General features: G+C 62.5%; 1 protein-coding gene across 2 annotated transcripts in view; it reads left to right on the top strand.

Moving 5' to 3' along the window:
* Notch1 (notch receptor 1) overlaps positions 1–15,381 on the top strand; it is a 43,706-nt gene that overhangs the window by 10,287 nt on the left and 18,038 nt on the right. For both annotated transcript variants that reach the window (XM_071601168.1, XM_027941746.2), the window contains exons 3-12: positions 8,150–8,412; positions 8,961–9,299; positions 11,930–12,052; positions 12,529–12,762; positions 12,902–13,057; positions 13,157–13,342; positions 13,622–13,735; positions 14,453–14,566; positions 14,820–15,053; positions 15,132–15,242. In XM_071601168.1, the coding sequence (XP_071457269.1) occupies positions 8,150–8,412; positions 8,961–9,299; positions 11,930–12,052; positions 12,529–12,762; positions 12,902–13,057; positions 13,157–13,342; positions 13,622–13,735; positions 14,453–14,566; positions 14,820–15,053; positions 15,132–15,242 (1,874 nt within the window). The remainder of the gene's footprint in view (positions 1–8,149; positions 8,413–8,960; positions 9,300–11,929; positions 12,053–12,528; positions 12,763–12,901; positions 13,058–13,156; positions 13,343–13,621; positions 13,736–14,452; positions 14,567–14,819; positions 15,054–15,131; positions 15,243–15,381) is intronic.

Raw genomic sequence — 15,381 nt, 5'->3', positions numbered from 1 at the left:
GCTGGCCGTCCTGGCTGTGGCTTGCCGGGCTTTGTTTCTATGCAGGGCCTCGCGTTTTGAGATCGTTGTAGATTGGCACAGGCTGCCAGAAGCCATGGGTCTTGTCCCACTACCGCCCTGTGCTCCATGGGAGCATGTTCCTCTTCTTTCACCCCACACTGGAGTAAAGGTCTCCCCGGTGGCTCGGTGATAGAGCTCTTATCTGGGTTCCATTCCTAGCACTGCAAAAGGAAAAAAAAAAAAAAAGAGAGAGAGAGAAAGAAAGAAAGTTAGTTCTCCCCCAGAGCCCAGCCCCTCTGCAGGATTTGGGCAGGTTTGTATATTATTCGTGCCCTGCAGGGGCAGAGGGCCCAGGACCTGCTCACCAACACAAGCCCCCCACCCCACCCCACTGTCCCCCAGGGAAGAGCCCACTACACCTAGATGGCCTGGGACACCCTGGGCATCTAGCAAGGTGGACAGTGCAGGCCACTACTCAGAGCACCCCGCCTCGTCAGGCCCCACCAGGGTTGGGTACAGTTGGCTGGCTCTTGTCTTCTGAAGTTGATTGTGTCCCCAGGCGGCTCCGTGGCTGTGCTGGGCCCAGAGCAGAGCGAGGCTTCTGTGGACTGCAGGATGCACAGGGGGCCTGTGTGCCGGCCTGGCTGGCTGCCTGGGGGCGTGGGGGTCCGCGCAGCAGCAGAGATGCTTCCGGGTTGGTGGAGGCCCCTCCGCACATTGGCCAGAAAGAAGGGTTCTGCTGAGTGTTATGGGATGGAGGTGACCTCTGGGGCCACCACCCAAACCACCAGCTGTGCTTTCCTGAGTCAGGAGGCAGCCCAGAAGCGGCCCTGCCAGGGTCCCGAGGCAGGCTTCCTGGAGTGGGTGGGAGGATACAGCTAAGGATGGTCACTCCTTCGGCTGGGTGGATTGGGCCTCATCTCCACCTCTTTCAGTGCTGAGGCTGGGTAGGGCGGTGCACCAGGGCAGAGCCAGGGGAGCCTGCTGTTGGATGGGGGCTGGGAGGAGCAGACTGGGCGCCCTCCCTGGGCGCCGGCCTCTTACTGCGCTCCCTCACCCCCAGGGGCGTTGTTTTTCTGCTGGGCCCTCATTGGGAAGTCCAGGCCAAGGTGTGGGGTGGCTTGGGTGCTGGGGACACCCCTCCCCCCATTCCTGGGGGCCTTCTGCTGCTCCTCAGCTGTCTCCAGGGAAGCTGTCCTGCCTTCCAACTGTCCCCAGGGCCTGTGAAACCAGGTGGCATGGTGCACACAACTTGCCTGGCTGTGAAGTGGGTCTACCCAGGGCCCTGGTGAGGAACCTCTGAGCTTGACGGCCTGGGGGCCAGGAGGGGTGTGGCTGCGGGTTCCTCCTGAGGCAGCTTGTTCTGGACAGTTGTCAAGGGGTCCTCGGTGCCGCCTCTTCCTGGCCCTAGTGTCCTCCACAGGGGTGGCCGGACCTGGACTGAGGCACCTGCCCTGGTGGGGAAGAGGTGGCAGCCCCCCAGGGAGGACAGAGCAGTGTCTCCGCAGCTCCTCCCTCCCAAGCCTGCTGGTGAAGCAGAGGAGGGAGGTTGTCAGAAGACTCTGGCTTTGCCATCGAGCTCGGGCTGCGATTGCTGCTTAATTAATGGAGCTTGGATTAAGCCCTCCTGGCGGCACTGGCCTCATGGGCCTATCGATCACCTCACTGCTCTGAGCGGCCACGGGGTGCACGGAGCAGAGGCCCTGGCAGTCTGGGTGTTTCCACTTCTGCCTCCTTGGTGCCACAGGTGCCAGCCCACAGGGCGTCCTGTAACCCCTCAAGGCATTCGGGGTGGCTGCACTTAGGAGTGCCTGGGGAACACTTGTGCATCACTGGCAGTGTGGGGCTCCATCTCCTGGGGGGCTGGGGGGACATGACCCCCAGTGGAGCGATGGCCTCCCTCAGGTGTCTCACTCCGGCAGTGACAGCAGCTCCTAGTGACCCAGGCTTCCTGGGCCCTGCTTCCAGCAGTGTTGGGAGGGGCTGGCTGGACCCTGACCCCACCCCGCCCCAGGGTCACCTCTGCCCGCTCCAGCTGGGCCATCCTGGGAAGTGGCTTGACCCTCAGGGTCTGTTCTGTCTGCTCAGGAGGTATACCAGTTCCTAGCGCAGCAGCGGGACAGCGGGCCCTGTGGACATTGTTTTCCCTGTGGTGGGAAAGGTGGCTTCCCGGGAGGGAGGGCAGGTTCCATCTCTGCACTGAGGCGTCCCAGCGGCAAGGAAGCAGGGCCGTTCCTGCACTTCCCTTCCAGCAGGCTTCAAGCCCTAGGAGGATGCAACGGGGAGGGTCTGCGGACCAAAGAGCCGAGCCGCTGGGAGCGGCTCTTTGAGCTGGAATGCCTGGGCCTCGGCTCAGGCTGGCCCCTGCGGCTGTCCGTGGGCATGCCACACCTGCCAGACTCACTTTCCTCCTTTGCCGACCTTCTGATCTGAGCAGTGGCTCGTGTTTGGGGCCGGGGATTGTCTGCATCTGAGCCCAGGCCCAGATCTGGCCCCAGCCTGCCTACAGCCTGAATGCTCTGTCCTCCTTCCAGGCCTCCCAGCCCAATGGCTGCAGAGGCTGGGGCAACTGCAGCTCAGTTGCGCCCGTCTGTCATCACTGCTGGGCAGGTGGGGCCACAGGTGGTGGCTGCAGGCCGCAGTCCCTCGCTGCAGCCTCCAGCCCAAGAGAGTTGGGTGAGTGGTGCCCTGCTGCACAGGTACCTGCTGTCTGTGTGCAGAGGAAGCTGAAGCAGAGTGTGGGACAGCAGAAATGCTGGAGGCCTCCCCACTGTGGTCTGGCTGGTCCTCCAGTGTCCCCCATGACTGGCTGGTTCTTGGACAAGTGTTTGGACATATGTCCCTGGAGCAGGAGCCTGGACCTTGTGTGCTGTAGCTTTTCATGCTGGGGCTTTGGGGAGGCAAGGGCTTGGGACTGAGCAGTGAGGCCTCCTATGTCCTGGGGTTTTGTCCCCAGAGCTGAGCTGCACCTGCTGTTCCCAAAGGAAAAGGATCCAGGACCTCAGGTGTGGCAGGGGGGCCAGCAGGTCACTGAGTCCCCTGCCCAGCCTGTCATGAGCACCTGCTCCTGGAAGGTGGTGGTACCTGCTGGGATTTGGGGGCCCTGGAATGGCTTCTGCCCAAGGGAGGGGTTGAATACTAGAACCGCTCTCACCCCTAGGAGCCACAGCCAGGCCTGTCCCTGGGGCTGAGCTTGTTGACCTGTGAAGGTCCTGCAGGGGACCCCACCACCATCCCTCACAGCCCATCTGTGTCTCCCCTCCAGCAAGGGGTTCCCATCCCCTGCCTGGGCCACAAGTGGCCCCGCGGCCCAGGCAGGGGTGGTCGGGGAAGCTGGGCTGTCTATGCGGCTGGGTTGGCTGGTTCTAGGCCTGCTGTTGGTGGTTTGGGCAGTGGGCAGCTGGCTTTCCATGGTCTTGGCTGAGCAGGGCAGGGTCTGGCCAGGGCTGCATGGAGCTATCGCTGGTGATATTGACTTGCCAATAACTCTTTTTTTAATAGTTTTTTTGGTTGTAGATGGACACAATACCTTTATTCTGTTTTTATTTTTATTGATTGAACCCAGTGCCTCACTCATGCTTGAAGAGTGCTCCACCACTGAGCCACAGTCCTGGCCCTTGCTGATGACTCTTGCCTGGGAAATTACAGAGCAGGAGCCTCAGATGCCAGACTCCCCTTCCTGGAAAGAAAGCACCCTGCGGCTGGGAACGGGGATGCTGTGGGACGGGGCCTCCCAGGAAGGAAGAGCCTGGTGGAGGGGAGGGACTGGCTCCTGGCAGGATGTGGCACAGGCTTCCTGGGAGCAGGCAACTGTGGGGGCAGATGGGGAGAAGTCCCTTGGTGGAGACCCTGTGCTCCTGGGAAGCTTTGGACTTCTGGGAAGATGGGCCTGGAGCTGGGCTGGGTGGAGTCCAGTGGGGGTCAGTTCTGCTGAGGTGGGCAAAGCAAGTTAGGGGCAAATTAAAACCAGGGGCTCCCTGTACCATGGCTGCCTGGTGGTGCTTAGGACTTCAGTCTACAGGGCTGTCCCTTCTGGGGTGGGAGGCACAGCCCCTGCCCACCCTTTGGAGATTAAATCTGCAGGCACACCAGTGCCCCACCAGCACCCTACCAGCACCCCACCTGCGCCCCACCAGCACCCCACCAGCACCTCACCACAGGCCCTGGCCCCAGAATCGAGTGGGGTGGGGCAGCTGTGTACACGGCCCTTTAGGCTACACGGTTTCCTCAGACTGGACAGTCCTGCAGATTGCCTGTCTGTGAATCACATCCAGACTTGGCCGGAGTGAGAGTCCCCTCTACCCAGCTGGTGACCATGTTGACTCCCCACTGCACTCATGGCTGTGCAGCAGCTGGGCAGAGCCAAGGGTCCTGCAAGCCCCCTCTCTCCTGGAGGGGCTTCTTCCCTCCCGATTCCTCCGGTTGCTGCCTGGGAAGCACCTCCCTGTGTCTCTGGCTCCTCCTGCTGAACTGACAGGGGGCCCCTGTGCTGACCCCCACCCTCCTCGGCCCTACTTGACCGTAAACTCCTTGAGGGCAGGAGCTGGGTGAATCCCCCCACTTGTCCTCCACCCCTCCTCATCATTTTGGGGTTGAGGGAGCTGTCATCTGTCCCCAGGGGGTGGCAGATGGCCGCTTAGCTTGGAAAGGAAAACAGCACAATTTAGAATTAGTCCCGGGTGAAAGGTCGCAGCAACATCTGCCTCCGGATGCTTTGGGGAGTCACATTTCTATGGAGTGCCGCTGCCAGAGGCGGGAGCTAGCGCAGTGGAAACCGTGGGGCTGGAACAAAGCAGGGGGAGTGGCCGGGGACTCTGGAACCAGTTGTGCCCCTCTGCCTGGTCTTCAGAGCCCACTCCCTCTGGGGCCCTTCCTGGGGTCCCCAGCCCACCCGCCACTCATCTCTGAGCACCAGGACAGGACAGGTCACTGTACCCGCCACCCCACCAAGTGGATCTGGTGGAGGGAAGGCAGAGCTGAGGAACAAGTGCCCAGGTGTCCTTGAGGAGCAAGGGAGGGAGCCCTTGGGCACACCTGATGCAGCTGGCCTCCCACTGTGGGCGGCCGTGAGCCACAGGGCCTGGTGGAGGTGGGGCAGTTCTTGTCTCCTACCTTGGGGGAAGTCCCACCTTTTAGCCCCAGAAGGGCCTTCGGCTGCTGGATGTGTAGACGCAGGAAGTGTCGTGGGTGACTCAGTGGGTGGCTCAGCGGAGCCCTGGCCCCAGCACCTTCCAATCCCCCATGCTGGGCGAGGCAGCTCCTGCCTCCCCACTGCACTCAAGGCTGGGCAGCAGCTGGGGCAGAGCCAAGGGTCCTCGAGCCCCTGCCCTCGCTCCTGGAGGGGCTTCTCCCCTCCTGATTCCTCTGGTTGCTGTCCTTGCGTGACTACTCCTGGCCTTACCCTTGGTTCATGCCAGCCTGCCAGACAGGTGTTGAGGACAGAATGGCCATGGGTGTAGGGATGGGGTGGGCTTGGCCTCTGCCATGATGCACCCCTGGGGTCCCTCCCACCTTCTCAGGGACATCTGAGTGCCATGGAGAGAAGGCAACAGGTGCCTGTCCCAGGCAGCCTAGCTCTGTGGCCAGGTGGTGGGGAGGTGCAGACAGGTGGTCACGGGCTGGAGGCGCCCAGAGCAGGAGCAGGAACCAGGCATGGGTGGGCAAGAGGAGCAGGCTCAGCCCACAGCTTTGGGGAACCCACACATGCTGCCAAGTGCCAGCCCTCAAGTGAGAGAGACTTTTGGGTCTGGCCCCGAAGCTGTCCCCCGTGGCCAGACCTTTCCGCACCTGGCTCTGGACCTTAGGGAAGATCCCTCTGGTGGCCCTGCCCTTCCCCAGCTGTGGGGTGCTGGTGGTGGATGGCGACCGTGCCTGTGGCAGCCGGCTGGGCAGCATGCCTTCACTCTGGTGCCCCAGTGCCGGGTGGCGGTGGGGAGGACAGTAGACTCTCTCAGCTGCCGCGTTCCTCCGCGTAGGAGTCTCCTCAGGCCTTGGCTGCCTGGCTCCTGCCCCGCCTGCCAGGGTTGGCTGCTGGCCGCACCCTGCAGGAGCAGCTGTCCCGTCCACAAGTGCACCTGCTCCCCAGCCACCCTTTGTCCCTGCGGTCTCCTGATTCGCTGGGTGTGTTTCCCCTCCCTAGTCCTGCGTAAAGCAGCCTCGGGAGCGAGGTGCACCTAGCCCAGGCAGGTTCTCCCACGTCCTTCTGTTGGGGTCCCTGTTTGGGGTGCAGAGGGGGACAGGTACTCCCTGGGAACACGGCCCATGGCTGGAGGGCAAGGGTTGTGTGGTCCCTGCCTCCTAGACCGATTTGGTGACACCCAGTGTCCTCACCTTAAGATGTTTAGCAGGGGATTGTTCCAGGTGCTGGGAGTCCCAGGGTGTCCCCTAGGGTGTCCAGTGACAAGATCTCACCCACTTGAGGAGTGGCACCTGGCAGTGTGTAGAGTGCCCCCAGAGCTGTGAGGGGGGACAGCCCCACCTGCCTGGCCCAGGGCCTTAGGGTGCATGCCGGGAGGCGTGGACGGCAGCTCCAGCCCCAGCTTTGATGATTAAGCGCCCTCTGTCCTCATCCACCCCTGCCGACTTTGTCAGTGGCTAGAAAGAAAAAAAGTCTTTTCTCCTAGTGGGCCCAGGCCAACTTTGCCTGACAAAGAGGCTTTGATGCAGAGGAGGGCTGCTTCTGCCTGCCCAGCCCCAGCCGGCCAGATCCCAGGCTCCCAGTGGCTGGTCAGGCTAGCCAGTGACTGCATCCGAGCACAGCAGGGGCCTGCCTGCTCCCCACATTCCCTGAGTGTGGCCCTGCAGGAGACCATGGTGCCCGAGAGACAGGTGTGGACACTGAGGCTCCTCGAGTGGCCACATGGGTGGAGCTGCACTCCAGGACTGCCCCTTGCTCCAGGGGAGCCAGGTGCCCACCGCCCCCACCCCTTTGCATGGTGGGCGGGAGCCATAGCAAAGGCCTGAGTTAACTCCCGGGGTTGGGGGTGGGTTTGTTTTCTTTAAGCCAGTTGGTTTGGGACTTTTGGCTTCTGGCAACAGATGGTCAGCCACAGTGGCCATTTTGCATCTTCCCTACCCAAGCCACAGCCACAGATGAAAGACACCAGGGAACACAGATGCCTTTGGGCCTCTGGGACAGGGGAGCAGCCCCTCAGTTGAGAGACACACGACCCCAGCCCCAAACTGCCTCTGCTAGACCCTGCCCTTCCCCTGGGGCCACCTCCCATGTGGCATGGGGGCTGCCTTGTGGCTGGCCAGCTCGTTCTGCCCCAGAGGCTTCCCACTGGGAAGCGGTGTGCCTGCCTGCTCCCAGGGCCCTCCTGGGAGCATGAGGCCTGGAGGTGACGGGGAGCAATTTGTGGCCTGGTCTGGAAGCCAGGCTAGCAGGTGGCTGAGCAGGCTCCTGGGGCCAGGGTGTGGCAGACGCTGAGCAGTCCCTGCAGGAACCTGAGACCGTGAGACCAGGCCGGGAAGCAGGACGTCTCTCTGGCCCTGAGTTGGGGGAGGGCAGGCCTGTGGGAGGTGGGAGGTTCCTCGAAGGCCAGGACCAGCTGGCACAGGGCTGAGGAGGGACGCCCCCACGTCACCCTGGTCTTCCCAGCTGTAAATGGGGCCTCTGCTCCTGAGGACGGTGTCTGGGTGAGCAGAAGGCCTGATCGTAGAAGGAAAGGCCACTGGAATCCTGTCCCTGTGGGCAGTGCCCACATACGTCCGACTGATGTTTGCATCAACTCTGCTACCCAAACCATACGTTTCCATCACAGAAAACAGAGAGTGGGCAAGCCTCCTGATCAGGACTGCAGGGCCCCTTCCCTGTGGTGTAGACCCAGACCCACATGCCAGCCTTGTTTGAAATCCAAGCTGGACACTGGAGCTGGTCCCCTGTTGGCAGTGGCTCTTCTGTTCATTGAAGTTTCCCTTCCTGGGGAACTAACTGCTTTAAAGTGACCAGCCAGGTGGCATCGGTGTGTCCCATGTTGTCCAGATCAGCACTGTAGACCAAGACATCTCCCTGCACAGCAAGCGGCCACGGAGCACACCTTGGTCCTGGAGCCCTGGCTGCCCACCCGAGCATGCTGGGGTAGAGGCTGCTGTGGCCGTGACAAGTGGGCCAGTCCAGGGGAGCTGACCACCTGGTGTCTGCCAACAGGTGCAGCGGGGCCTTCGTGGGCCAGAGATGCCAGGATCCTAACCCGTGCCTCAGCTCTCCCTGCAAGAACGCCGGGACGTGCCGTGTGGTGGACCGCAGCGGTGCTGCAGACTATGCCTGTATCTGCCCCCTGGGCTTCTCTGGGCCCCTCTGCCTGACGCCCCTCGACCACGCCTGCCTGTCCAGCCCCTGCCGGAACGGGGGCACCTGCGACCTGGTCACGCTCACAGAGTACAAGTGCCGCTGCCCCCCAGGCTGGTCAGGTGAGGACGGGGAGGTCTCAGGCCCTGCAGCAGGGACCCTCAGGTCCAGGAGTAGACAGACACTGGCCTGCCCCACCATCCATGTGACTGTGAAAGCCAGGCTGATGCTTGGCTGAGAGAGCCGGGCCTGTGATCCCCCAGTGACCCTGCCTTCCCAGCCCTGCAGCTGCCTGGTTTGGACTGTTCCACTCTGAGGCCCTGGCCACCTACCTGTCCCTACTTCTGGGAGCAAAAGGAGTGCTGACATCCAGCCCTGGCCGTGCCCTCTCTTCCTGCTGGTGCCCTGAGCTTCCAGAGTCAGTTGTATGTAGGCTGTGGGAGAAAATGGCCTTGAAGTCACCCCCCCCCACTTAGCAACTCTGTTCTTGGGTGGTCACTTGGCCTCCTAGGCCCTCTGGTCCCTTGTCCATAGAGAGATGGCCATGTCTTACAGCAGGTCCTGAGGGCTATGGTGATAATACTTCAGGAAGAGCCTGTGAGCGCCCAGGGAGGCCCTGGCTGCAGAGCTGGCTGGCCAGCTTAGCCTCCCACCTGCCTTGCTCCCCCAGGGAAATCATGCCAACAGGCTGATCCATGTGCTTCCAACCCCTGTGCCAATGGCGGCCAGTGTCTGCCCTTCGAGTCCTCATACATCTGCGGCTGCCCACCGGGCTTCCACGGCCCGACCTGCAGGCAAGACGTCAATGAGTGCAGCCAGAGCCCGGGGCTGTGCCGCCATGGGGGCACCTGCCACAACGAGGTTGGCTCCTACCGCTGCGTCTGCCGCGCCACCCACACTGGTCCCCACTGCGAGCTGCCCTATGTGCCCTGCAGCCCCTCACCCTGCCAGAATGGGGGCACCTGCCGCCCCACGGGGGACACCACCTACGAGTGTGCCTGCCTTCCAGGTAGGTCCTCTGGCCTCACTGGCCCCCTGCCTGGATCCCACCTGTGCTACTGCTGTTGGGCCCAGGGTGCAGGAATGGAGGGAGTGTGGAGGGAGCCAGGGCTCCTGGGGGAGCCTAGGAAGGATGTTCAGAGAAGGCCAGCTGCAGAGAGCTGGATGGGCAGGGCTGGCCGGCTCCCTGGACTGAGGGCAGAGCAGAGGGCCATGGTCTATGGAGGGAGCCCTGACAGTGCTGCGGGGCAGATTGGCCTCTTTGGAGGAAATTTGCGTGGGGCTGGGGGCCAGATATGAAGCCAAGCAGTTAACCCCCCACCACGTTGACATCCCTCAGGCCATGTCTGCCCAGGGATGGGGTCTGATGTGAGCTGGGCAGCTGGGTGCATGGCCCCCAAGTTCCTTAGCTATCTAAACTCTGGGACAGGAGCACCTTCTCCAGGTGTTCCTCACCCTGGATCTCCCTGTGGCACCTGCCCCTGTCCTGAGCCATCCTGGGGTGCGGAGTGTGAGTCGGCCTCCGCAGCCCTCACAGGCTACCCCTTGTTTCTTGGGTTCCCTGGGGGGTGCAATCTCTGGAGCTGGGGGCTGGAGGGCAGGGCAGAGAGGGCCATGGCCCTGGTGGCCCTGTTATCTCCTGGGGGGGACAGGCAAGCACAGCCCCCCCCCCCATTTCTTCTGCAGTTCTCTTTTGAGTAAGTTTTGCTGCAGCTCTAAAAATAACAACAGTGACGCAGAGACTTGAAAACCTCATCTGTCGGGCTGAGGAGGTGGCTCAGGGGTGGAGTTTGCCTTAGCATGCATGAGACCCTGGGTTTCATCTCCCGTGCTGCCAAAAAAAGAAAAAAGCCTTTGACGCCCCCTCAGTTGACTGCTCCACGGCAGTTATGCACAAGTTGGGGAAAGTGCTTGGGGAGTGGTCATGGCATTTGGGTGCAAGGAGTGCCTGGGCCCTACTGACCTGGGGGTGACCCCAGGACTGCCCCGCCCCCCTGCAAAGGGGAAGCTTGCTGCTGCCCGCAGTCTGCAGAGCCAGCCCCAGGCCTCTGCGTGCAGACGCTGGGCTTGTGCATTTCCTGAAAGTCCTGAGCAAGCTTGGAGAGGTACATGCAGCCCCCTCCGTCGGCCTACCAAGGCACACCGACCAGCTCGGTTCTCACTAGGTTGAGGGGCAAAGCCCTGGTGCCTAGTGGGCACCAGAGCTGTGGGTTCAGACCCTCCTTGGTGGCCGTACCTCAGCTGGGACCCCACATCAGCTACAGAGTCAAGGAGTTGCCTTCTCTGGGATGGCGGTGGTAAGGGGCCTTGTCAGAGGACAACTTGTGTGGAACCAGCAGACTCTCTTGGGCAGGGTGGGATGAGGACCTCTAGGTGTGCCCAATAGTTACCTGGACACAGGGCAGCCTCTGGGTGCTGGGAGGTGGGTGGGAGGGAGGGAAGGGCTATTGAGGTTTGGCCAGAGTAGGTGGGTCTTAGAGGCCAGTGCACTGGGACCATGTTACCACTGTGATGAGGGGACACTCACTACATAGTGTAGAGCTGGGCTGTGTGGGGACAGGTGCGGGGTCCCTCCGAGGAACTGAGCCCCTTGCTGTCCCAGACTCACTGTTCAGACTTGAGGCAGGCACTGCACCCAGGGTCCCCAAGGGGCTTGTATTCCCTTCTGATGGCCAGGATCCCAGAGAGAGGTCACAGGAGCCCAAGGAGTCACAGGATGCTGTGGTCAGGACAGCAGCCAGAACCCTGCAAAGGCCTGGCTGGGATTTGGAGGTGCACTGGCCCTACCTGCCCCAGCTGGACCTGCCCGTCCCTCTAGGCTCTCCCTGGCCCCGTCTGACAGGGAGGATGTTGTGTGGGCAGAGGGCTGGTTGGGGTCCACATGGGGCTCCTGCCTGCCCCCTTCTCCCCCAACAGTCTTCAGCACTGCCCAGGGTCAGGCCCCGCCCAGGACCTCCACCCACTTTAGGCCAGGCCCTCCAAGTGCAGGGAGTCCTGCCACCCCCGGGGGACCGGAACTCAGGCTCTGCTCGGACTTGGTGTACTCTCCCCAAACCCACGTCAGATTTGCGGCTTTTCTTAGCCTACAGGTTTTGCTCAGTGGCTAGTTGAATGGGGGTCTAGAGGGCGGAGCCTGAGGGCCGGAGGGGTTTGAAGGCATCCTAGGAGGTGTTAATCAGTAACTAGCGCAAGTTTGGCTGTTGCCAGACGCCTTTCTGGGTTGATCATTGACCTAGCGCGAGTTGAGTGGATTAATAGCTAACTGGTCCTGGGGAGGAGCCCCCCTCACCCTGTGGAGCCACGCCTGGCAGGCCAGCCCGTCCCCATTCCTGGGAGGCCGAGGCCGCCTCTGTGCCCTGGGGCAGGACCATGTCTTGGCAGAGCAGGCCCACCTGGGTCCCATCCGCTCAGTCCTCATGTCGGAGACACCTGGCCCTAGGGTTGGCCCCTGCAACTGACAGTTTTGTGGTAGAGCCTTTGTTCAGCTGGCCATTCAGGTGATGACTCTCTGAGAGAAGCATGTTCCCTGTGGGCACCAGGCCTGGCCTGCTCACACTCCAGCAGACCCCAGGAGCCAGGCATGAGGGAGCCCAGCAGCTGGCCCCCGGCAGGCTCAATCCTGCCCTCCCTCTACCACAGGCTTCACGGGTCAGAACTGCGAGGAGAACGTGGATGACTGTCCAGGAAACGGCTGCAAGAACGGGGGTGCCTGCGTGGACGGTGTGAACACCTACAACTGCCGCTGTCCACCAGAGTGGACAGGTATGTACGTGGGAAAGTGGCCCGGGCGGGCAGGACCCGCCCACTCAGCTGTGTGGGGGTGGAGGGAGGGCCCAGGTTGTCCTGGAAGGACCACGTGAGGGACAGCTACTGTGCCCAGGACCAGGGCCTGAGAACCCCACCCTGGGCTCAGCACAGAGGAGCATCAGCTGGTCTGATGGGCCCTTAGCGGCCTGTGTCCAGCGTTGGGTCCCCGTGTTGAGCCAGGTTGAAGTCCGAGTTGGACACAGGGTTCCAGGGTGGACAGACACAGTCTCTGCCCTCAGAGCTCCTGTCTGGTGGGGTGATGGGTGAGGGTGGGGAATTGGGACGACAGCCCTCTGGTGGCAGGGTACAGGGAAGGCTGGGATCAGCCAGGAGGGCTCCCTGGACGGGCGGCTTTGAAGCCCTTCACCTGGGGAATGAGGAGCTCTGTGTGTGGCAGTCCAGGGTTGACGGTTCCCTGCCCACCCCTGCAGGCCAGTACTGCACAGAGGACGTGGACGAGTGCCAGCTCATGCCCACCGCCTGCCAGAATGGTGGCACCTGCCACAACACCCTCGGCGGCTACAACTGTGTGTGCGTCAATGGCTGGACGGGCGAGGACTGTGGCGAGAATATTGACGACTGTGCCAGTGCTGCCTGCTTCCACGGTGCCACCTGCCACGACCGCGTGGCCTCCTTCTACTGCGAGTGTCCCCACGGCCGCACTGGTGAGTGCTGTGGCCTTGCCCTCCCAAGCAACCTGAGTGTGGGCATCAAGGGCGTCACTGTGGGAGACCCCTTCCCGGGTATGGTGGCCTCCGTTCCCAGCCAAGAACCCAGCCCAGCTGACCACTGCTGCCCCACTAGGCCTGCTCTGCCACCTTAGCGACGCATGCATCAGCAACCCTTGCAATGAGGGCTCCAACTGTGACACCAACCCTGTCAATGGCAAGGCCATCTGCACCTGTCCCTCGGGATACACGGGGCCAGCCTGCAGCCAGGACGTGGACGAATGTGCACTGGGTAGGTGCGGGCAGCTGGGCGAAGCGGCCAGCCCTGGAGGACACAGGTGGTGGGGGAGGCCAGGGCCTGCAGTGGCCCCTCACCACCACCTCTCACCAGGCGCCAACCCCTGTGAGCACGCGGGCAAGTGCCTCAACACGCTGGGCTCCTTCGAGTGCCAGTGTCTGCAGGGCTACACGGGCCCCCGCTGCGAGATCGATGTCAACGAGTGCGTCTCGAACCCCTGTCAGAACGATGCCACCTGCCTGGACCAGATCGGGGAGTTCCAGTGCATCTGTATGCCCGGTGCGTCCTGCCAGCCACCCTCGCCCTGGAGCGCAGGGAGCAGGAGCCCAGCCAAGGCTGGACAGCCTCAGGGGCAGCCTATGGGCACACTGGCCACACCTCCGCTTTCTTGGCTGGGGGGCATTTGGGGAAACTGAGGCTAGGCTCACAGAGCAGCAGAGAGGGACAAAGCCCAGTAGGTGGGTCAGCGCAGGGCCTGCAGGGGCACAGGTATGAGCACAGCCGGGGTGGGGTGCTGGGGCTGGAGCAGGGGGCTGAGGCAGTTTCTCCCACCCCCAGGCTATGAAGGCGTGTACTGTGAGGTCAACATGGATGAGTGTGCCAGCAGCCCGTGCCTCCATGGTGGCCGCTGCCTGGACAAGATCAACGAGTTCGTATGCGAGTGCCCCACAGGTAAGGTCCCCCAGGGCCCTGCATCCTGTTTGCCACAGCCGGTGGCCTGCACCCAGGCCTAGGGCTGGCCCACAGGAGCCATCCCGCTGTCCCGGGGGTTGAAGTTGTAGGGGCTCCAGGCTGCTGGGAGGGGGTGTTTTTAGGTTGCCCCAGAGGGCAAGTCCAGGCGGAGCAGTGGGTTTCGGCCCTACCTTGCTGGGTGTGCCGGGGTGTGGGGAGCTCCTTTCTGCTGGTGGGGTGCAGTTTCTTCCGCCTGGAGAGAAGGGGCTGAGAGCCCCAGTCATTCTTGGGCTAGGAGGGAGCCGCCTGCCCCCGCTGCCTCCCTGGCCCTTGCTGCAGAGCGCTGGGAGGCAGAGCAGGGGAGACTCCCTGGAGGGAGCTTGGCAGGGTGTCTTGTCTGCCCTGGGGCATGGGGCCTCTGGCCTCCTGAAATGCAAATCAGTCGTCCCAGACACTGCAGTGTGGGGAGCCCTCATTCACAGCCCGGGAAGTTGCCATAGCAACCAGAGTGGGTTTGGGAGAAAGCCCCTCTGTCAGGCCGAGGCAGACACACGGGCCCTCACGGGGTTTTGCTTGGATCAGAGGGCCAGGGGCTCCGAAAGGTGCAGTGGGGAGCCTGGGGTCTGCCCAGCTGGGCACTGGCTGCTGAGCCCGAGGGAGGTGCCCACAGGGCCACAGACAGCACTGCCATGTGACCACCACCCCTGCCTGCCACAGGCTTCAGCGGGCACCTGTGCCAGTATGACGTGGACGAGTGTGCCAGCACACCCTGCAGGAACGGGGCCAGGTGCCTGGATGGGCCCAACACCTACACCTGTGTGTGCACGGAAGGTGCGGGCAAAGGGTGGGGCTGGACGGGGGACCATGGGGCGGGATCAGGGACAGCTCTGTCTGGAGCCGTCTAGTCCAGGGACCAAGAGCACAGAGCTGCTCTGACCCAGATGGGGCTGTGAGGACATCCCAAGACGTGACCCGGCATCCTTCCCTGAGTGGCAGTGACCCTGGCTCTGGTCTGCGGCTTCCCAAGGTGCATCTAGGGAGTGGCTGGGCCTGAGCCCTCTTGTGCCCACCCTTCCTGTGACAGGCTACACAGGGACCCACTGCGAGGTGGACATAGATGAGTGTGACCCTGACCCCTGTCACTACGGCTCCTGCAAAGATGGTGTGGCCACCTTCACCTGCTTGTGCCAGCCGGGCTACACGGGCCACCACTGCGAGACCAACATTAACGAGTGCCACAGCCAACCCTGTCGCCATGGTGGCACCTGTCAGGACCGCGACAATGCCTACTTCTGCTTCTGCCTTAAGGGGACCACAGGTGCCTGGCCAGGCTGGGGTCAGGTGAGGGGGGCAAGGCAGGGGTCTCAAGCTGACCACATGCCCACTTCTCCTCCAGGACCCAACTGTGAGGTCAATCTGGACGACTGTGCCAGCAGCCCCTGTGACTCGGGCACCTGCTTAGATAAGATCGATGGCTACGAGTGTGCTTGTGAGCCAGGCTACACAGGTAGGGGTCCAGAGCAGAGGTGGACGAGGCTGAGGTCAGATGGACAGTCCAGGTCTGGGCGACTTTGGGGCTAGCTGGGACCTGAGGGCCAGAATGGCAGAGGTCAGCTGCCATAGAGACCACACATCTGTCCCTGGTC

Source organism: Marmota flaviventris, chromosome 13 (assembly GCF_047511675.1).
Source record: "Marmota flaviventris isolate mMarFla1 chromosome 13, mMarFla1.hap1, whole genome shotgun sequence".
NCBI classification, from domain to species: Eukaryota; Metazoa; Chordata; class Mammalia; order Rodentia; family Sciuridae; genus Marmota; species Marmota flaviventris.
This window is presented reverse-complemented; position numbering and strand designations above follow the sequence as displayed.